General features: G+C 32.1%; 1 protein-coding gene across 2 annotated transcripts in view; it reads right to left on the bottom strand.

Annotated features, from left to right (window-relative positions):
• Nucleotides 1-23,855, bottom strand: part of LOC113519515 (nostrin) — an 84,419-nt gene that overhangs the window by 18,747 nt on the left and 41,817 nt on the right. For both annotated transcript variants that reach the window (XM_026904640.3, XM_026904632.3), the window contains exon 2: nt 7,537-7,747. In XM_026904640.3, coding sequence (XP_026760441.2) covers nt 7,537-7,656 — 120 coding nt within the window. In that variant the 5' untranslated portion in view covers nt 7,657-7,747. The remainder of the gene's footprint in view (nt 1-7,536; nt 7,748-23,855) is intronic.

Below are 23,855 nucleotides of genomic sequence, written 5' to 3'. Positions count from 1 at the left end.
CGGCATGGAGCCCGCTTCCGTTGAAGAGCAGCGCGTCGTAATCAAGTTTCTCTCGAAACTCGGCAAGAATGGCCGTGAAATTTTTGCCGATCTCAGAACAGTTTATGGGGATGATGCTGTGAAGGAACCAACCGTCCACAAGTGGCTAAAAAGATTCAGAGAGGGCCGAGAAAGCGTTCAAGATGACCCACGTTCAGGACGTCCTTCCACTTCACATTCCGACGAAAACGTGGAAAGAATTCGAACTTGTGTTAATGGGGACCGTCGTTTAACGGTCAGACAGGTGGCTGAAGAGCTTAATTTGGGCAAAACCGTGGTCCACGAAATTCTAAGAAACGAACTTCAAATGAAAAAAATTTGCGCCAAGATCGATCTCTTGTTGTCCGTGAGTTTTTGAGTAAAAATTCCATTACGGTGACCGAACACCCCCCCTATTCGCCGGATTTGGCCCCGTGTGACTTCTTCTTGTTCCCAAAAACCAAATTGGTACTTCGGGGGCGGCATTTGGGGGACATAAATGAGATAAAAAAAGCTACGACGGGGCAGCTGAGAAACCTACAACCAGAGGACTTTCAAGGAGCCTTCTCACAGTGGAAACGGCGTTGGCACAAGTGCATTATGTCACAGGGGGAGTACTTTGAAGGGGATAAAATTGATTTACCTGAATAATTGTAAAATAAAATTTTTAAAAAACTTTTATACGTACTTTCCGGACAAACCTCGTATCTATTGCTAATGTCAAATATGTTGACAACCGCCGATGAGAGGTGAACAGTTATAAGGACTTTTTATTTATTAAGAATTACAGTTCATAGAGGTTAATCACTAATCATGTTTATGTCCCCTTTAGTAATTTTTTTATTCGCATCATTTATCTAACCTTTTTCAAGTTGTACGACATGCTTTAAAAAATAACAGGTTAGTGCTAATAATTTACGTTTCATTTACTATCTTTTCATAACAATAAGTACTAGGAGTGCTGTCGACATCTGTGGTTGAATCATTTTGCTTGGCTGAGCAGCTATTACAACTATCGGTATATTATGGTAATATTTAACCATTTGTATTCTTTTATTTAATGCTCCAACAAGGAAGTAATCATCACTATATTATTTAAGAGTCGGCACAGCCCTTATATTGACGATACTTGAAAAGTACCTATATATTTATAAGTATCACAATAAAATAAATATAATTTATAATAGTGTACAAATATTTTAATTTTGTCTCTATCTATATAGATAGGCATCGTAAAAAACATGTTAGCTATTTTCAGTATAAAATTTTAGATTTAATGAACTGGTTGCATAGATTTCATACGAACGTTTCTTTTTTAATCAAAGTGACATGCGCCTGTTTTATGCGTTTTTTTTTTAAAAATATTACGTGCAAACTAAAGATATACATTCAACTCGACACTTTCAAGCCATATATTTTTGCGTAATTCGTTGATAGCATTAGAAACTATATAACCGATAGAAAGTTTATAGTCTTATCGTCATGTTATGGTGTAACATAAGTAGCGATATCATTTGCATATTACAAAGTGAATACATATTGTAATATATTTCTACTTAATAAAAGTAACCGATAGACGACGCGACGCCAACCCATATCGGTGGATCTGACAAAAGAACACTGCAATTGATTGTTATTAAAAATTAAAATGTAGGTTTTGTTAATGTGAAGTTTGTATATTTGCCTGTTTTTTTCGGCAAAAATTTAATATCAGATTAGACGATAAATTCATAAAAATGATTATACGAAAATGCTTATAATTTTTACCCAAGTAGAGTAAAAATTATGTTTATTTTTAAAAATTTATTTATGAAGTTAGAATACATTTTTGAAAAATAGTTACCATCTTAAGAATATTAAAATAGCAAATAAAAGTTTGTATAAGGAAGTCGCTTATAGTGACCTAGCAATGTGGAAATTTCGAGCAAAAATAATCATCATAAAAAAAAAATTATGGATTGCCTTTAATTTTGCAGTTCCTTATTTTGCCTCCCTGTTATATGGTGTAGTTTTGTTTTTTTTTCCTAGAATTCTTACAATCCGAGCAGGATAATCGAGTAAACATTAATAAATATTAGGTTTATTTATTTATTAATATTAATACACTCTATTTATTTATTAATAAATATTATTTAATAAATAGAGTGCGAGTCTTTTACTTACAGTAATATAATTACAAACTGTACTCAATTGACATTTCAGATGACGTTCATTTTAATAAAAATAAAACCGAAAAATCGAAAGTGAGAGTAAGTTTGTGCAATTGAATAAATTGATATTAAATATCTACTGATACGTGTCTCGAATCGTCACTACATCGTTTATAAAATACTTGTTATGACAAACCGAGACAACTTTTTGTCACATGCGTATAATCTCTAATCACACCAGAGAAGCGGCTCGGTTTCTATTGCGTAAAATTGCGTAAAATTACGACAAAGTAGCGTGCAGTGATGCCAGATTTGGCATTTTTTTTGCATTTTTAGGAAACTACTACATTTTCCCATATTCATAAAGGATATGGAATAATATTGTTACAGAAATTTTTGCAAACAATATTTCATGGAGAATTTTGAATAGTAAATTTTTAGTTTTGGTGTGTAAAGTTTGATAGTTAGAAAGCGTTACGAGTTATAATTAGTGGTTACGTTCAAAATTTTAGTTTTTGATTAAAAGTAAAAAAAGATCTTCTCATTTTGGAGAAAATAAATATTTGGGGAAGTTCCAAAAATCACCTTAGTGACTATAACGTTGCGCGCTGTATATTTTATTACGTATATTTATATAATTTATTTGCTAGATAGTGCTGTATTAAGGCAAATACTATTTATTTCTTTTATTATCGTCTCGTGATTCCTATTTATACTAACAGAGGAGTCGTCTGCCGGGTATTTCTTTTAATTAATAAATAATTTTATTTATACCAAAGTTAATCGTTTAATAAATCCATTTTAACTTCTTCTAATTTTATTTTATTTCACGACTAAATGGCTGAAAAAATGTTTAAATACAATTTAAATTGGGAATTTTCAAAATATAACAAAATACTAATTGTATGTAAAAAGGCGAGTAAAAGCTAATAAATTTGTTCCACTACTCATAATGTCAGTAAATATTGATATTAAATGTCGTGATTTTGTCTATTTACATAAATATATCGTCAATAAACTCAATGACAGACAATCATTATTGATCTACTAGTCACGCGTCCGCGCAACGGTATGACAACAATTGATTAAATTATACCTCCAATAGATATATATACAAAACACACAATAAACTTTCTTCAGTCTACAACTTTCTCCGCGTTCGATAAGGGATCTAAACACTATAATGGTATAGTTTAAAATGGACTGTACCGTGTTGATAACTGTGTTGATTTGTAAACGCAACGAACGCGGGTTGAATGGTGACGAGCGCACGCACTTCCGTTCGGGAAGTGTGTGCAGGACATACATACAAGTTCATGCAACGTCATAGTCATCGTGAAAATTGTATTCTATTATTATTAATTTAGATAAGTATATATAAAAATAAGGAAAATTTACAATCTACAAGAATAAAAGTGAAATTATTGGCGTCTTATTAGTATGTTGAAAATAATTTCATATCCATTCTGGGTGAGAGAAATTCTCTTCTCTCTCTTCTTCCCCTTTCTTATTAAATTAACAGATGAACGTGTCGTGTTAGTATAAAAGTCTAAATGTTTAGTTAGAGACAGCCTTTAGACAAGAGACAAACGAATCTACAGATAGAATCGTTTTAGTGAGAAAAAGCAAGACACCGAACATAGCTGGCTCATTATATTTCACAGATTCGCTAGTAGTACAGATTCTATTAATATTGTAGATTCGTTTGACTCTTCTTTAGGGAGGCACGTGTGATGTAGAATATGTATCTATACGAGATGTAGACTGGGCAGCGTATAGAATAAAAAAAAAACAACGCGACAGGAAATATTAACTGTCTGTTATAAATCCGTATGTCCTGTTTTGTATAACGAAATTTTAATTAAAGTTATTATGGTTGTTTTTAATTGTGTTTTATTTATTCTAATTTTATTTTATATTGATCTACATATCTACTATACTACTGGTAGAAAAAAATCGAAAAATAATAGTTTTAGTAGACTTAAAAAATGGATTTAACACTTTTTACATATGTTTCTGTATTGAATTCAGTTAGAAAGATGTCATATTTACTCGTATCATTGTAGCTGTACTTTTTTTTATTAAATTTTAGCCAAAATAGACTGGTCATTGATTTGTACAAATTATCTGTCTACATCTTCACGTCATCTAATTTTGATAAATTAATCGGTTTACATTTACAGTATTATAATTAACGTAACCCATTCCTTAAAATTTGCGTAGACATTTAGAAATATTTCTTACACCTATAAAAAATACTTCCATGACCAAATACTAAAAATATTTATTCAATTCTTGAAAAAAAAACAACCTGTATCTGTTTGTAATGGACTACATACTTCATTTTTTAAATTTCGATTTAATAATGTACGTTTTTAAAAGGATTAAAAAATAACGTAGATTTTGCGACGCATAGCACATAATGCTCCAAACGTAATGGATCTGAGAGTTTCTTTCCTTTTTAAATCCTTTAAAAATAACGCCATCTCTTTAGATTTTCCACTGTTAAAGTAAAAACTTTAATTATCTCAATTACAAATCCATTCGCTTTCACTCGGTTAGCTGCTCTGTTGTGTCACACAGTGAGAACAATATTCTTTCTATTACGTCAAGCGATCGTCATAACTATGAGTGTAACCGTCGTTGACGGTGAACATTCTGTTGACTTTATGTGATTCAGAGAGATAATAAGACCATAAAAGAAAGTTATAGACAATTTTAACAAGAACAGGCGAACTAATTGTGTACATTTAATTTTAATTTTGTGTAACCGAGCAAAACCCCAAAATTATGTTTCAGCGTTTCCATAAATTATATTGTAAACTAGTTGTTGCCTGCGACTTCGTCTGCGTTTCTGTCGTTTTTCGTAAAATAAGTAGCCTATGTCCTTTCTCACGGTTCAGTGGTTTTGATGTAACAGTGTATCTGTTTCCCTTCACTGCTCTGCTCCTATTGATCGTAGCGTGATGAAAAGTATACTATAACCTGCCCAAGAGTATGAAGAATAATTGTATCAAATTTCATTAAAACCGTCGAGTAGTTTTTATTTCTATAACGAACATACAGACAGATAGACAAAAATTTTATAATACGAATTGTGAAAAATGGGCTCTAATAGGCCCTAGCTAGCAATATACTTTGTCAGGTCGATTTCCACGCGGTTCCTCCTGGAAAATTTTGTGGTTAATTCTTGTCGAATTTTTCACGATGGGCTAGTTAACCTCATTTCATCCTCACTTATCGTCTCTTGCTGGTGAATCGCGAGCGTATATCGATGGCGAGGGTGGGATGACCATTTCATTTACACCCGTTAAAAAAAATACCCTTTGCAGGAACGATTGTGCGTTATTGTGATATCCTATAATCATACTGAATACCGAAACACCAAAAATTTGCTATAGATATTATACAAATTTAGTCATTTGGGCATATTGTAATAAACGAAACATTATCTCAGCGGTCGGCTACCAGTGGCTCTTGTTCTGTTTTGTAAATGAAACTTTTTTATTTTGTTGTTTACAACAGTGAATATTTTTTTAATAAGTCTTCTTTGAAAATCTACTGTAAGTTTATAATTATTTTTCCTTATTTTTCAAACAAAAAATGTTTTTGCATTTTTATTACCCTCTTTATTACATAACTTCAGTTTGTCACTAAGTGGCCCTTGCCTGACAAAAGGTTGCTGACTCCTGCTCTACATCAACGGGTCTAATTTTGGTATACTCATGTGGCCCATCGTTACTATTATAATAAACGTGAAAGTGTTTGTTTGTTACCTCTTAACGTCTTAACGACTTAGTCAATTACTATGAAATTTAGCATACATATACAACATAAGATGGAAGACATAAGCTACTTTTTACCCCGGTCAGTGAACTTATCCCGAATCAGATAAAGTCTAGTAAATAATAATATTTGGTTTTTATGTAGTAGAAAAAATAAAAGATTACCTCTCGTTAGTAGGTACCTACATCCAATAAACGGATCGTGTTAAAAATATTACTATGAGGAGGTAATTTATTTTCGTCTCTAACGACGTGTGATCTTAATACCTACTAATATGGAGAGACGAGCGAACTCGTGCCATCTTAGATGTGCGAATTAGTCCGCACGGAATCACGGAACCCTTTGTGTCATTCCCGTATAAATAGTTTCTTTCGTTTCATAGGTAAGTACATAAAGAATTGTAAGAAATAAGGTAAACACGTAGTAATTTAGAGAAGGTGGATAAAGACATATGTCACTTCATTCCTGTCGATCAATGTAAGTTCATGCTACCATGGTAATAAACAAAAAATAACCAAAATAAAAAAAAATATATAAATAAAGTGATAAATAATAATCGTCTAAACAATTCGGATGGTTGCGGGTTCAATACAAAACATTTATATATATGAGTATGTCTGTTTGTATTGATCTGGGTGTTGGGTACGCGTAATTATGTATGTTTCTAAAAACATATTTAAATACGTGTATCGGTGGTCTACAGGCAATACAAATTTTGCTTAGTTTTATATGTAGATGTGTATTACGTTTAACAGTATTTATTATAATTTATGCTAGTCACATGCGGATGAAGTCGCGAGTAAAAACTAGTACAATAGTATTATAAAATGTGAAAGTTTCATTATTACTCAATCACACTTATACGGCTGAACAGATTTGAATAAAATATGGTACACGGGTAAGTTTTATAGGGTACTAGCTTTTAACCGCCACTTCCTCCACATGAAAAGTAGCTTATATCCTTCTCTATCCCATATAGTATATGTATACTAAATTTTATAAAGATTGGCAAAATCGGCTAAAATCTGCCTCCACCTCTCCACGGGGAAATGTTCCAGCTCTGTTTTAAATATAGACTAAAACGAGTACTATTGGAGAAACAAAATAAAGGAGAACATAAATCAAATACAATATCGGTAGTATCTGATCTTCAATATGATATTGTATTTGTGTGTGTGTATATATATATATATATATATATATATATATATATATATATATATATATATATATATATATATATATATATATATATATATATATATATATATATATATATATATATATATAGGATGCTTTATATACTGATGCACAGGGGCAACGCCGTAGGAAATAGCAAGATAAGTTTTTTTTTAATGGGTGAAGGATAAATGGTAACCCCACCTGCGCTATCGATATAGGCAGACGGGGACCAGTGAGGGATGATAGGTGAAGATGAAACAGGTCAGTTGGCCGATTGTCACGAATTCCCTAAGAATTAACCACGATAGTCTCCAAAGGGAAACCGCGTGGTGGGAAATTAGATCCCATTACTAACAATTCCATTCCCACAGCATGTCAGGTTATGAATGTAATAACTCACCCAGTAATTGTCTTTGAACACTTGATTATTGGAGGATCGGAGGTTGATCATATCCTCGAGCGTGTTCTGCCAGCGGTCCATTCCGGCCGCTATCTTATTAGACACGTTTTCCCTGTTCATGTCGGCGGGATCATTCTTCTCGCGACGGTCCTGAGGAGGTGCAGCATCACCGCTGCTACGGCTCTCCTTGTTGCCGATGGCGCTTAGTGTTCTGAAACAAAAGGCGAAGGAAATTACACATCGAGGGACTTTTTTAATAATTCGAACAACGGCGGCAAGGCAACAGTTGAAAAATGTCTCTGACTGGCTAATAAGAATTATAGAGTCGTGAACATATTTATTTTATTTAAAAAAGGAGGAGGTCGTTTGTGTAACGATAATTTATTTAAATGTTATTTAGAATTGATTGTTTTTAGAGTTGACTTTCGTAAAAATAGTACTTATAATTATAGAATAAAATATTTAATTTATTTATTGAGGTATTGTTACATAATTATGTTTCGCATGAAATAACTTTAATCTTAATAGAAGGTAATAAATACATACATTAACAACAGGCAAATTTCATAACACACAATTCTAATAAATTAGGCAAATGGCACAAAGCATAATTTAAGAGATTACAGCTTTTTTTAATTAGAGACTAGGTGACGTCTCGTTGATTAAGTATTTTGAACACTGGTTTGAGAAATCGAGGTCTTAGTTTCGATGCGTTTTGCTCAAGTAATCTATATAGGTATGTATGTATTCATATTAAATGACAAACTTAACTACCTGATGACTGATAGGCGAATACATTAAAACCAAGGGCAAATATGTAACTGTAATAAAATAGCAATAATCTACATACCTATATTTAAATAGATATATTTTTAACTATATGTTAAGCGACATATTTGAGATCGCAGGCGTTTATAGGCTACGATAAATGCTTGCCATCAAGTGGGCCGTATGCTTGTATGAAAAGACATCAAACTAACAATAGATATCATATCAGCCTTAACTGCTGAACATAAGCCTCCCTTTTAGCTCCTCTCAAGCACTAGCAAAACCCGGTTAGGCTTTGGACATGTTTTAAGAAGGACGCTGCTGTCCATTCATCGCCTTCCTTAGTCGCCTCTTACGACATCCACGGAAAAGGAAAGGATGGCTCATTCTATGCCGGGACCACACGGAAAAATAGATAGCGTTGTCATAATTTAGATGGCGCTGCGGTTTAATTTACTGCGTAGGCTAAATAAAATCAGTTCTGAAATGAAACTGTCTTACGATCCAACATAACCGGTTGTTTTATTTCGACACCAGAGGGTGTTAGTCTGTACTGGTGTATTGGTTTGTACAAAAGTGACTAGTATTTGCAAATGTTATAGAGTCGTTGATTTAGCATCATCTTCGGGCTTCATTTTCGCCGCGTTTATGTTTCCACATTTTTTCTTTTATTGTAATACCGTTGGTGTTAAGTTACAAAAACACCTGCAATATACAACGCACTACAGGTGTTCATGTATAAGTCTTTAGTGTCATCAGACAATAAGAACATATGTTTAACTTACTTGAATCAGCTTAAGTTATGCTATTTGCATGTGGTATGCAAGTATAAATACGTATTAAATTCATAACGAAATGCGGCAATATAATTTGCATTATTTATTAGCTAGCTTTTCTACTTACGATTTCGTCCACGTGATTATATATATATATATATATATATATATATATATATATTTGTAATTATCAAGATAGAGTTTGTATGAAATAAAATCATACAAAAACGTGAAATAATCGAGTTAAAAAACCTCTATTTTTAAAGTGAGTGTGTGAGATGGAAGATTTTGATCTCATTCATTTTCTTCATTAGTATATCAGTACAATAACTTACCGGGTGGCTCATTTTAAATATTTCTAAACTATTTCCGTAAAAACACGATAAAAGTAACAAATTGGAATAGAATGATAACGTATTTTTTTTCTATGTAATTTTAAGTCGTATCTTTAAGTTGAAGTACAAAAACCGCTAATCATTTTCATAGGTGTTGTGAATCAGCAGTTGTTAGCAATGATTTACCTGTTTATTATGAATAAGTAAAAGTATGAAATCATGTGTGGAGAACGGCAGTAGCTATATATATATATACGAGGTTTGTCCGGAAAGTACGTATAAAAGTTTTTTAAAAATTTTATTTTACAATTATTCAGGTAAATCAATTTTATCCCCTTCAAAGTACTCCCCCTGTGACATAATGCACTTGTGCCAACGCCGTTTCCACTGTGAGAAGGCTCCTTGAAAGTCCTCTGGTTGTAGGTTTCTCAGCTGCCCCGTCGTAGCTTTTTTTATCTCATTTATGTCCCCCAAATGCCGCCCCCGAAGTACCAATTTGGTTTTTGGGAACAAGAAGAAGTCACACGGGGCCAAATCCGGCGAATAGGGGGGTGTTCGGTCACCGTAATGGAATTTTTACTCAAAAACTCACGGACAACAAGAGAGGTGTGGGCAGGGGCATTGTCGTGGTGAAGAATCCAACGCCCCTCTCGCGCCAATTCTGGACGAACTCGTGCCACACGAGCTTTGAGGCGTCTGAGCACATCGACGTAGAATTTTCCATCAACTGTCTGGCCTGGAGGGACGAATTCTTGATGGACAATCCCCCGAACATCGAAAAAAACAATCAACATTGTCTTGACATTTGAGCGGGATTTTCTTGATTTTTTTGTTCGTGGTTCCCCGGATGTCTTCCACTCTTTGCTTTCACGGCCATTCTTGCCGAGTTTCGAGAGAAACTTGATTACGACGCGCTGCTCTTCAACGGAAGCGGGCTCCATGCCGACGGGGTTTCGTTAAGAGGTAACTTCACAGATGGCGTGACAAGCCAGTTCGCACCGCACGGCGGTCAGACCAGAACTGAAGCATTGTTAGGGACATAAGGAAGGGGTCCTGCGCTTACCTGGCCTCCCCACTCCTCTTTCTCGCATTCCAGAACACTTTTATACGAACTTTCCGGACAGACCTCGTATATATATATATATATATATATATATATATATATATATATATATATATATATATGCAACTCAGAATTGCAAACAAGCAGACGGCCCACCTGAGTACAGTACAATGAATATATATGTTTTTATACTTAACAATTAAATAACAAAAAAAAAAGTTAATTTAGAATAATGAAACTTTTTATAAGTATCATCTATGTCATTCTCTAGTTGCGTAACGTAAATTAATAGAATTAATTTCTTGAAATTACGTGTGCTTTAGATACTTTAGAATGCGTGCTACTAGAATCATGCTAATTTCTTGATAGCTATAACACGCCTACTCAACTCTGTTAGTTTCAGGTCGCATTTAGATGATGAAATTAGTTGTATGCCACTATATTAGTCACATGTTAGATAAGTATTGGTTATATTAAAAAAATCAGATGCCGCGTATTAAGTTTAAATAATATGTAGCATAATTAAAACTAATTTATAAATTAAAACTAATAAATTAAAACAATTTATTAGTTTTGTTATAAACTGGTCCCGACATAAAATAGGTCACCCTTTCTTTTCCCGTGAGTGTTGTAAGAGGCGACTAAGAGAGGGCAGTAGCGTTCCTCTTAAAACATCTCCAAAGCCTAAATGCGGTTGCCTGTCAAGCTTGGAAAATTAAAGGCAGTTATAGTGATGATTAGTTTTAAGTGTGTATGTTTATAACAATATCTAAAACATTTATTATTATTATTATTATTTAATACGTAAGCACATTGAATAAATCCTGAACAATTTTTTGACTTAAACTATTACTGAAATGCTAATTATTACGTCTACGGCCACGTAACCTGATTCATTTCCGATATGGATGCGTAATTTGTTACTCATTTGAACCGACACTGTATTTATGAGACATTATTCGCGAATACACTAACTAGCCTCGAGCGGTCCGGAAAGTAATTTAGGCAATCAACTGAAAGTTTATAATTGGCGTAGAAATGTTAATACTTCATAATAAATGATTGGGAACTTTCATAATGGATGATATGACATAATCTGATAAATTCACAAAAGAAATAAGAAAAGTAGATTTATTTGATGAATAAATACCCAGTGAGTTAGTAATTTTGTTTCTCAGAAAAACGCCTTCTTCGGTCTTTACGATATTAGTAAAGTATCAATAAGATAGGAAATATATAATATATAATAGGCAATATGTATTGTCTTTGAAAATATTCCTCTAAAAATAGTATGGTATATTGGGGGGAAGGGATTGTTAGTAATGGAGACTGAGAATCCCATTGCTAGCAATATATCCAACCAGGTCGACCTCCTCGCGGTTCCCCCTGGAAACTATGATGGTTAATTTCTGATGAATTTATCATGATAAGCTAACTGGCCTGTTTTCATTCTCATCTATCACCCTTCACTGGTGCCCCGCCAGCGTATCCCGTTAGCGCAGGCGGGTTTACCATACCATTTTCACCCTTAAAAAAAAACAAGTATGGTATATTTTAAACCTAGCTGTATCCTGCGGCTAGCGCGCGTGAATCAATATATAAAGTATTCTATGTGCTAAGTTATGATATAACCTGCCCGTGTCCCAAATACTATTCAAATCCGTTTAGTAGTGTTTGCATGAAAGAGTAACGTCTATATCCATCCATCGTTACAAACTTTCGCATTTATTAATGGAAATAGTTTTGAAATATCATTCTAGAGATAGGAGAGCTAATTTTTTTAATGATAACTTTTCATCTACAATTGATTTTATGATAAAACATTTTCCGACCGATCAGAAACTATCCCGTAATACATTGTTTCACTAGTAACCAATCGCGTTGAATATCTGATGACAAATGGACCGTAATAAGTTCAGTATATATGTATGTATGTCTATGAATTCTAATAGTCTAGTAACATCGTTCGATTTCGCTTCGATAAATACTACTAGAGACTAGTTTTCTTAGAGACTGAATTTACTGTATCATCTTATAGGTCAGATAAGTAGTTCAGACAGAACAAGCTATAATCTTAATAGTTTTAAATTATTATGGAATAAACCAGTGTTTTTAAACGTGTGGGTCGCAAACCCTAAGGGGGTCAACTGTTGGCAAAATTCCCCGAATGGTATACTGCAATAAGAAACGCTTTCGTTCCTTATGGCAACGATCGTCTATGGGGGAGGCCAATATCCAGCAGTGGACAGATAACGGCTGGTAAGATGTATAATATTCCATTTATATAAAAGATGTGAATCTAAAAAAAATATAGAAAATTTTATTATCTTTTTATACGTAAAACTAATAATAAAATTGAATTGGAATGATATATTTTTTATTTCATAATTTAAAAATAGTTTCGGCTGTCACCACACGTTGTACAGAAGCCAAACATTTTGCATTCTTTTCTTGTTTGTAAATAGACTAGGTATGCTAGAGATTAATAAAACACATACACGTAATTTAAATGTTTAATAGATTCATCACATGAAGCATTTGTTAGGAGATTATTATAGAGCGATATCGATGAAACTTTAATCATTTACACAAGTTATTATGTCATCTACACTACTACGAGCTATGGAGAGGGCCATGCACGGAGTTTCTTTGCGTGACAAGATCCGAAATGAGGATATCCGTAAAAAAACCAAAGTGGCTGATATAATCCGTAATATAAGCAAATTGAAGTGATAATGGGCTGGTCACATAGCTCGAAGAACCGACAACCGATGTGGAAGAAAGGTTTTTGAAATGCGACCCCGTACGGGCAAACGCAGTGTAAATGCATTGCAGGTGGCAGACCGTTCCTTATGGCAGTTTATGGGGGAGGCCTATGTTAAGCAGTGGCCAGGTAACGGCTGATGCGATTATCAGGTCATCGTTAGGATAAATAGAAATTATAATAAAACCAATATATATCTACTTTGAAAACAAAATTCTGTTTTATATATTACTTAGTTGCACAATTCGTTATCATACCAAAGTATACGGCTACGGGTATTTTCGCGTTAAAAAATTCCTACCGAATAAACCAAATAAATCAATTTGCCGACAAATTCGATGTAATTATGTATTAACTTAAGTGGCCATACTAAAATGTTCTTTTAATGTCTTTATTCCAGCGTAATTACCAGCGTGCCCATTATACTTTGATTTCGGTCATAAATAATTGATCTAATCGCAACATCCCCAACATTATGTACAATTTATCGATCTCAGTACTACATCCGATCTACTTTCTTTATGCTACGATGTGCAACGGTACAAATTGAAATAATTGAACTAAACGGCCATGTGCGTGCCAAGCATATTTCACTATAATAAATACTGAATGTTTGTCTAGTTTGTACTAAGTAATAATATAAGAATACTAACTATTTATAGATAGTAAACTGCCGTGTGGCCCCGGCATAGAATGGGCTACCTCTTCCTTTCTAATGGGTGTTGTAAGAGGATACTAATGGAACTTATTGGTCGATAGATGAGCAGCTGTGTCCCTCTTAAAACATCATCAAAAGCCTAATTGCGGTTGACAACCTGCTTGCCAAGCGTGACAACTATTAGCAAAATCTCCTTATGGAGGAAGCTTATATTCAGCAGTGAATAGTTAACTTCTGATATGGATGGATAGATAGTAAATAAAACAAATATATTTTTGTGGTATTTACAAGCGAGTATATTTTAATAATTTAAGATTATCTTTAAAGCAAGACTTGTGACATGTTTATTTAACTTAACAAAATAAAAGACTTGGGCTACTTATATTTCGAACACAAAGCAGCCTGTTCTGATATACTTAAGTTTTAGTTTTAGGAGTAGAGTGTAGCAGTGAAATTATTATAAAATATAGACTACTTTACGGAATGATAAATGTTCGAAAGCTACTATGGATTATAATTGTTTTTATTACAATAATTGTAACGGTTAAAAAAAAATATGAATCTTCATTACATAAATTAGAATGTGAGCAAGTATTAACCCTTTTTATCTATGATAATTTTTAAATATTCATTTTAATGTAGACAGTTTTCTGTTACGTGAACATTCCGCACTTTCGCTAATATCTTAATTGTTAATATTAAAGAAAAATATATTCGTTAATCTATTTTTCTGTTTAATGTACCTTACCATATGTTCGTTTTATGTAAGACTAGCGATACGGCCCGGCTGCGCATGGATAGATAGAATTTTCTAAAATAATATAGAATCTTTGTTACACAATGAAAATGTAGCTTTTTACAGGTGAAAGAATTTTGAAAATTGTTTATCTATTACAAACAATCAAATCATTCCTCTTTATATTATTAATATACATAGATAACTAAATACGTAGACAATGCATCTAAATGTAAAATCGGTTACAATTAACACATATTTTTCAATAAAATAATATTTATACTTCGCGTTAGTATTTTTTTTTAAATTAGTTTATTAATTAATTAGAGGTCATTGGTTTCAAAAAGATTTTATACCGCACTACATATAACGTTAATTAATTTGAGTTTTAATTACAGGTAACTAAAATGATTTTATGTACTTGAAACATTAAATTGATAGTAGAACAATACTGGTAATAATGTCATAACTGCAAGTAATCTGGTTATTGGAACAACACATCTTGGTACAAAGAAATTTTGAAGCTGCGACTGTCTATGTCGAAGAATATTAAAATAATTAAGATTGTATTAATATATTTTCTTAAGGCTTACTGCATACTTTATATATGAAAGGTGCTACAGTATCGTTTATGACTATCAGTCAAGGTTACTGGTTTTCATCAAGTGAGTTATCAACTTGTAAACAAGATTAAAAATTTCATAAAAAAAATTGCATTGAGTGGATAGCGTAGCAGTTACTAAAGAAATAATAACCTTATCGAAAATATTAATAGCAACAGGTGGATAGCAGGTGGATGGTGGAGGTTTAACTTCTTAGTAACAAGTATAGAGTATTTCAGAGGCAACAGTAGCGAAACAGATAATTATATACGCATATTAAGAGCTGTAGATAAGCACAATAACTGCGACTCCAACCATCCAGCAAGGCTGTACTGACCGCATCTGTTTTGTAAACAACAGTGCCACAAAACCCTATTGTGTGGCTGGTTCAACCATTGTATCAGCGCCAGGATGTGTATCCGCTGTTCTCTCTGTTCCAAGTTAGTTTAATGATATCAATTCTTACCTAGATTCATAATAAACGTGACACTTTTCCTTCCTAAACCACATTTACAGTTCCACTTCTAAATTTCATCTGTTTAAACAATTGTTGCGCAAGGCTTGCGCTCTAAATATCTACTTTAAACTATAGGGCTATTAACTTTATAAAAGGAGTATTACGTACGACTTTATTTCCAATTACGATAACCCAGATTTACGTTTGTGCCCTAATAGCATGTCAGGCGCAAGCGATACTTTTATTTGTTCAAGATCAAATGAGTGTTGGCTCTTCGTGCACTTCGCAGGTTCTACTGACCTCGTTTGAGGCATTAGCGTCCCCACGACATCGTCTATCCGTCAACTGGCGAGCTGTACAGTTACATTATAACCGCTCAGGAATTGCAGACCAGACGTAAACGATCCACAACACAATGATACGCCCGGACCACTTTCCACGGAGATCGTAATTGCAATCGAAATCTCAGTTTAGAAGCTTTTACAGCAGATGTCTGCGGGTTTATACCGTAAATCACTCCAAGTTAACCATACCACCAGAGTAGTCCACCGGTCTTTTTACTTTTTCAATAAAATTTCTCTGAACTAGTGTTATCGCCTTTCTCTCGTCTTAATTGTACCGTGAGTGTACACTTTGGCATGGCTCAATGTTTCACATTAGGGGAGCGCTACTAATTAAATTATGGTGACCTTTCTATTGGAGTCAATTGAGAGCGATCGTTTAGAACTCCGAAGTCCTTTCCTTGTAAAGTGTCCAATTGCGAAATACTTACACCATTGTGAACGGATGTGGTGAGAGATGGCGCGATGTGCGTGATCCGATGTTGACTAGTCGGGGGTCATTATAGCAATCGGTCGGCGATTAGGAATATAAAAGGCACCTGTGCCATTGTGCGATTGTTCGTTTCGTGATTTACTTAGCTGTATAAAAAGTGACATAAATCTTGGTAGACAAATTATGCAACTCTGTAACTAGTACGCTAAGGTTTAAATCTCTTAAATAATTCAATTTCACGTGGCAATAGAGAAGATTTGCATAAATAAGCGACTGCGGAAGCAGTTTGTAATAATATAATTGGCGAGTTACGGTGAGCACCCAATTAAGATACTTTCCCCAAAAGAGTTTATTTGAGGTTTTATATTTATAATGAGACAATAAGACCGCAGCCGACGAGCGAGGTACGAATAGTGAAAGCATACTTACTGTGTGGTAGAGTTCTAATTTTTCTATTTGTTTATTACGACAACAATATTTGATATAAGTAGAATTTAGGTATTGCGAATTTATATACTATTAGCGATCAAAACATTTCGAATAAGGACTTTAGATCAATAAGTTCATATCTTAATTTCATGGATCGAATAATATTCGATAGTCTGTTTGAATACTGAGAGTTGGTACATTTCTATTTCAACTTTTTTTTTTGTTGAATAATAACTATCTTGAGTTATACTGTATTGTAATTATTTTTTAAATGAAAACGTGAGTAAAGCCGACATAAATAATTAAATCATTATTTTATACCGCAAAAAGGGCCAGCATACAATCTGTCTGATAGTAACGAATACTTTAATGACAATATAGTCAGTAAACTCAATCGATTAACATATAAGAAGTTGTCCCAAGTAAAAACACTAAGTACGTCCTAATTTAACTTTCTGGCATCTATTTTTTATTTAAAAAAATATTAGTACAAGTTTATATAACATTGTATACAGAAATTATTGGATTTCTTATATCATTATCGGTAGTGGCCTTTTTTTTCAATAAAAAAAAAAAAAAAATTTGCCAACTGGCCATTAATATCGTAAACTACAATAATACAAAATATATAGTTGTATATATAGTTGAAGTAACATTTTATTATAATTGTCCTATTGTAATATTATAAGTGCGGCATAATCTTAAAACTTTAATAGCAATTATATCGTTATTCGTGATTCATGGTGAATAGTTTTTCTTATCCGCTACATCGCATATTCAAATATTCAAGTCCGCAGGCCTATTACATCAGATATGGATATATTATATACACGAGGCCAGCGCACTGCCAATGTATCTAAGGTCTGTTACGCGTTATTATATAATAAAGAAATAATTTAACAGTAATTTGTTATGTCTTCTACTAATTGAGATATTTTACGGTCGTGTTGAAATTGTTTGTAAGAACTAGTGTTTGGTGATGTTATTGGTTTTTGTGAAAATTTTATATATAAACTAAATCTTAGGCTTCATTCAATGCATCAATTAAGATAAAAAGGATCTTGTGTTTAGGATATGAAATATCTTTTTACTAATTTTAATTCGTTTACGATTAACTGTTTTAGTATGATTGAGTAAAAATACTCAAAGACGATTAAAAATATATTTGAGTTTTTATTTAATTATAGATATTCACAGTAAAAATCATTATTAGAATATAGAAATAATATCAAAACTGCGTTATTGTACATTTCTGAGCCGCGACGGAGTAAGAACATAATATGTCATCACTCCTTTTTAATTTTAGAATAATGCCAATATTATACAACTAGTCAATAGTATAATATCCATATACTTAGCCACCATGAATTAGTACATAAAGAATCCTATGTGCTAAGTTAGGATATAACTTACTTGTGTAACAAATTTCATTTAAATTCCTTTAGTGGTTTTTGAATGAAAGAGTAACAATCATTCACATTTACAAGTATTTAAAAAAAAAAAAAAAATATATATATATATATATATATATATATATATATATATATATATATATATATAAAATGCGTTTATATTATAAAATGATTAATTATTGTACTTCATAAGATATATTTAAGTAGCTATTATGCAAATAAATAAAGGCAGACGCTTAGACTGTTAACTTAGGTTTTTTATTCGCAAATCATTATGACTGATACGGCGAAATGATTGTTATGGAATCATTAAGAAAGTTTTAATTGTAAGACGGATTATCAAAAACGAGAAGGAATTAGTAAAAATATCCCATAACATAACTTTCAGTAATACAAAAGAATTATAAGTGAATTGAAAACCTCTTTACGGCAAACTTAAAATCACAGTTGAAATTATGATACGGAAATACAGATATTGATTTGATATTTTTTCTTATCATCATAATTTGTCTTCAGTAATTCAATGCATTGTTGCTAAATATTGAATAAATATAAGACAGCGTAATCACTGGTTAATGAAAGTGTTTAGATCAATAAATTTTAAATATACGGATCTCACGTCTAATGGTTGTAAAACACTTATGTGTTAAATTTCAAAAGTAATTTCTTGCAAGCGCTAGTAATGATAATGGGCCTGTGTAGTCCAATAAGTCTTCGGCGTACTTTTAGAGCAGACTTTTTTATTCAAAAAATATAAAGGCACACTTTCAGCCTCTCATATTAACCTGACGCGAGTTACTCTCAATAATAATAGTAATATTTATTAGGGAAAAAAATCGGTTTCTGGATAGAGTGATCTATCTTCGATGGGTGTTGGGAGCGGATTATAAATATTATTTTAAATTATAACATATTAGTAGTCTGCAGACCATTGCTGGCAATAGATCTTCACGCGAAGTTCTTATGAAAACAACGTAGGTATTTTTTGGTAATTTCGTTACAATATGCGAATTGATCCGATTTCATTTTACAGATACCTACTCGTATACAATAATGCAGACGGTACGCCGTCGAATTTAAGAAATTAAAATGGCGTCATTGCTGTTCTATCTTCTTTTAAAAAAATACTCCCTTAAAATTATTTTCAGTTAACCCTGTAGATAGAAATTGTTGATCGCAGTAGTCTCTTTTCTGTTAAACGTATAGTTCTGATTCATTTGCACAAAACTTTTCTTTTATTTTATTATAAAGTTATTGTATTGCTTATGTAAGTGTTACGCCAATAACGGGACAATGGATGAGGTCAAAATACCGACTACTGTGACGGCCTCTACAAATTAGCACAACTAATATAACAATCAAATCAAAAAGGAAGTATTTATTAGAAATTGCTCAATGTGAAATCTCAGTGTATCGAAAACTATGTTACCTTTTTAAATAACTTTAAAAAGAGTAAAGCTGCCCAACATTTCTAATCATGTATTTATGATTTTTATTAAGTTTTCTAAGATGCATAAAATGCTTTCTTACAGTGCAGTACAAATTTGCGAACTAAGTGGACTGCTACGCTGTTTACAAATATTTTATCTTTGTATACATGTAGTGCTGTTTATCAAACATTCAAATTCATTCATTCATATTCTTTACGATGATATTAAACAAACACAAGCGAATTTAAAAAATAAAGAATAAAATTCAATCTTTTATTCAATTTACGTATACAATGTATCTAATTCTATAAGTAAAACGTGACATTGATAAAATGTCCTATTGTTATAATTTTAGGGCTGTCAAGCTTTTACCATAATTGCTTTACCATAACTATATTAAAAATACAAAATATTCCATATATTATTCTGATACGAGGAAAAGTATTTTGAATGATCACAATATGTATTTCTATTTAGCATAATTGTTGTAAATAACTATTCAAAATATTATCCTGATACAAGAAAAAGAATTTACACGATACAGAAACAAAAAATATTTGTTTGTTAACATGTTACCTTACCCACGTATAGAGATACGAGCCCACGCTGGCTGGCTAATGGCCGTGAAAAATGATGATCAGAAAGTAGATGAAACACTGACACAATACCAAACCGGTTTATAGTTAATCATTACGTCTAAATGATGCAACTAAATTGTTGCCCTTACGTAAAGAAGCCATGCGTAGGCCTATCTGTATGTAGGGTATTAAAAAGAAACCTTTATAGAAATCAATAAGTATAGTTTTAAAAAAAAATATTGTAATGAGTCAATATTAGAAAAATATAATATTATATATTACGTCAACGGACAACTCTTTCCATCTAAATTAATTAAATTAATAAAAAAATACATCGAAAAAAACCAGCATATTTATAAACATAATATAGGGTAATAATTCTATACAGGTATCTACAGAAAAGTTAATTAAAAAAAATATATATTCGATGTTAAATTTTTTTTACGTAGTGTGTTATACTACGTCTATGGTTTCACGTAACTGTCAAGTAAACTGCAATGTTGGCATTGTTATTTCTAAATGGAATTCAAAGTTGACTATAAGATATTGTTCAAAATACTTAAACCTTGATTCACAGTAGGTACTTATTGTTAAATGTTTCGAAATGTCGTCTTCAGAATTTAAAAAAATAATATTATAACAATCGTATGTGAATACTTTATCAAATTATGAACATTTTATAATAAATACAGCTGAATAAAATATTCGTAATAGTTATTAAAATAATAAACCAATAAGGATATGTGAACGACTATTATTACATTAACGGTATGACTATTATTGAACGGATGTTCAGAAAATAACACGGTTCTGCAGTATCGCAAACCTCACTTGACAGCGGAAAAGAGTGTGTTTATATTTTTTAAAATAACTTAGTATTATAAATGTTTAAACTTTTTTAAATATAAAATGCGCCGACCCAATTCATTCAGTACGAGTATTATATTCAGCTGTATATTTATTAAAGACTAGCTGACTCGGCAATTTTTTTTTTTTTTGGATAGGGACACCCTAATCACGTAGTGGTATGAAATATACTTTACAACCTATTTTCATATCTACCAAATATAGAGAAAAAATTATAAAAATCATAAACATAATAACAACTCGGTTGAGTTTTAGAGGAGTTCGACCATAAACACTGCGACACGAGATCTTCAAATACATATAAGACTCGGCGGTCGTCGTGCCGGCTAACAGTCTAAAAGATTTTCACTGTATTTTGTTTTTACGTGAATTTTTGTGATATTTTAATAGTTGTTCTACAGTTTGATGCGGGGATGAATCCGACAAATCGTAGATTATCCAAATCTGTCCAGCCGTTTTGGAATTATAAATGGTGTAACTAACCCGACTTTGTTTTATTTAAGTATATAGATTATTGAGATGTTAAAGATTTTATTTAATTGAAACTAAAGAAAGTCTTTTATATTATTAAATCGAATGTAAATGTCGACATTGACCAGGTAGTAAATAAATTTAAATTGACAAAATAAACATTGTTACATTGACAACAACGGCTTATAAAATAGCACATTTTGAAATGAAATGATATTGTTCGCAGTTTTTTTATTTATTTGAGCCCTACAATCGAAATAATAAAGCGCAATATTAAACGCAATTGACCTTAAATTCGATGAATGTTGTTTCTTAACACCCCAATAGGGACAGGTTGTAACAATGCTCGTTTTTTTCTCAGCCGACCAATGTTTTTGTCACCGACACTTCGATCGGCGTTGCGGGAAGTGTCTACAACACTTAAAATAGTAGTTCAAAGTAATTAAGAATATGTGGGCCCAAACAGATGCTTGGCTATTTAGTCTATTTGTTATTAATGTTATTTACAATTAATTCATCATTAATATAACAGTTGGACAAAATATGAAATTCAACAAAGTTTTAATACGATGTGTATTGGGGGAAAGGGTTTGTTAGTAATGGAGACTGAGAATCCTATTGCTAGCAATATACCCAACCAGGTCGACCTCCTCGCGGTTCTCCCTGTAAACTATCATGGTTAATTCCTGATGAATTCATCATGATGGGCTAACTGACCTGTATTCATTCTCATCTATTACCCTTCACTGGTGTTCCGCCAGCGTATCCCGTTAGCGCAGACGGGGTTACCAAACCATTGTCACCCATCAAAAAAAAATAGGATGTGTATTAATAATAATTAATAATGATTTTGTGCAAATATTAACAATAGTAAAAATTCAGTTAACCAGCATATAACACTTTATCTAAATGCGGTGGTTTAAGGCATTATATTTATTAACGTTGACATGATGAAAGTGATTACATTAGACTATATCTAAATTAAGAGAGTAAGGGTAAACTAAAAATTATATTTCCCTTATATAATTATATTATTATATAAGAGATTACATTGAAAACTTTTACATCCTATGCATAAATTACAGCTTTTCAGCAAATGATGGAGTAACTACCTAGAAGAGTAAACTATACCATACAATGACGAAATCTAAAATTGCCTTTCAGTTTCTACACAAAGGAAATGAATACAGTTATTTATGAATATTAGGCCCCTAATCGAATACAAACTGAACCAGTTGGACGCAGGACGAGAACGTTGCAGTAACTAGTTGTGCAATTATAAGTGTCGCCAAATAATCACCAAATATTGCGATCATTGAATTAAGCAATGCTAAAAGTTAATTACACAATTTCATTTTACGTAAAATCCTTTATCAGCTGTTTTTGTATAGTACTGTCCCTGTAATGCCAATTAGTGTTGCTATACTAAATATCTACATATAAGTTACAAGAAAAAAAAAATATATCGTTAGACAGAAAAGAGTAAAAGAAAGATTTTTAGGTACTTTGAATATTTATTTATTTTTGTTCGTACCTAAAAATTAGTAATATTATAAAAAGAAAATATTATGTTTATAATACCAATAATAAAAGATATATTATGACAATCCATATTGTAGAATGTTACACTTACATTAGAGATTAATCAATACGTGAACGTGTTTATAGTTATTGTTTAAGTAAGACACATAAGTAATATCCTAAGGCAACTATTTCGTATTGACTAGTTAATTAAAATCTGAAGACATGTTTTATTTATAATAGGGCATTGTTTTATAAGTATTGTTATATTTATAACCCAGTTTTTATGCTTACGTTGACCTCATTCAATCCAAAAGTTCATACTTTGGGAATGATGTGTATATATGTTACATTGTTGGAAAAAAATATTTTACTTACTTTAATAAAATAGTTATTAATATAAGGGGTCTTAATAAAATCAATAGAAGTCAAAACATTAAATACTGAAGTTTTAGTCTTTCTTTGTATCTGTACTTTTGTTCTGATACCACGACAAAGCTACTGTACGAAATGGAAGGCGGTTTTCACAGTTATTTTTCCAAAGATTTATCCTAAAAACTGGTATATGTATTGTTCTTTTCGTTTACATCTATCCAGTTCTAAATTTTAGTTTTATATTCTGTAGTTTAACTTCAACTCCACAAACAATATAAAACAAAAAAAAAAAATACAATGATT

This window comes from Galleria mellonella, unplaced genomic scaffold, assembly GCF_026898425.1.
Source record: "Galleria mellonella isolate WM207_F2 unplaced genomic scaffold, CSIRO_AGI_GalMel_v1 utg33, whole genome shotgun sequence".
In the NCBI taxonomy this organism is placed as follows: domain Eukaryota; kingdom Metazoa; phylum Arthropoda; class Insecta; order Lepidoptera; family Pyralidae; genus Galleria; species Galleria mellonella.
Note: the sequence above shows the minus strand (reverse complement) of the source record. Positions and strands in the feature narration are given on the sequence as shown.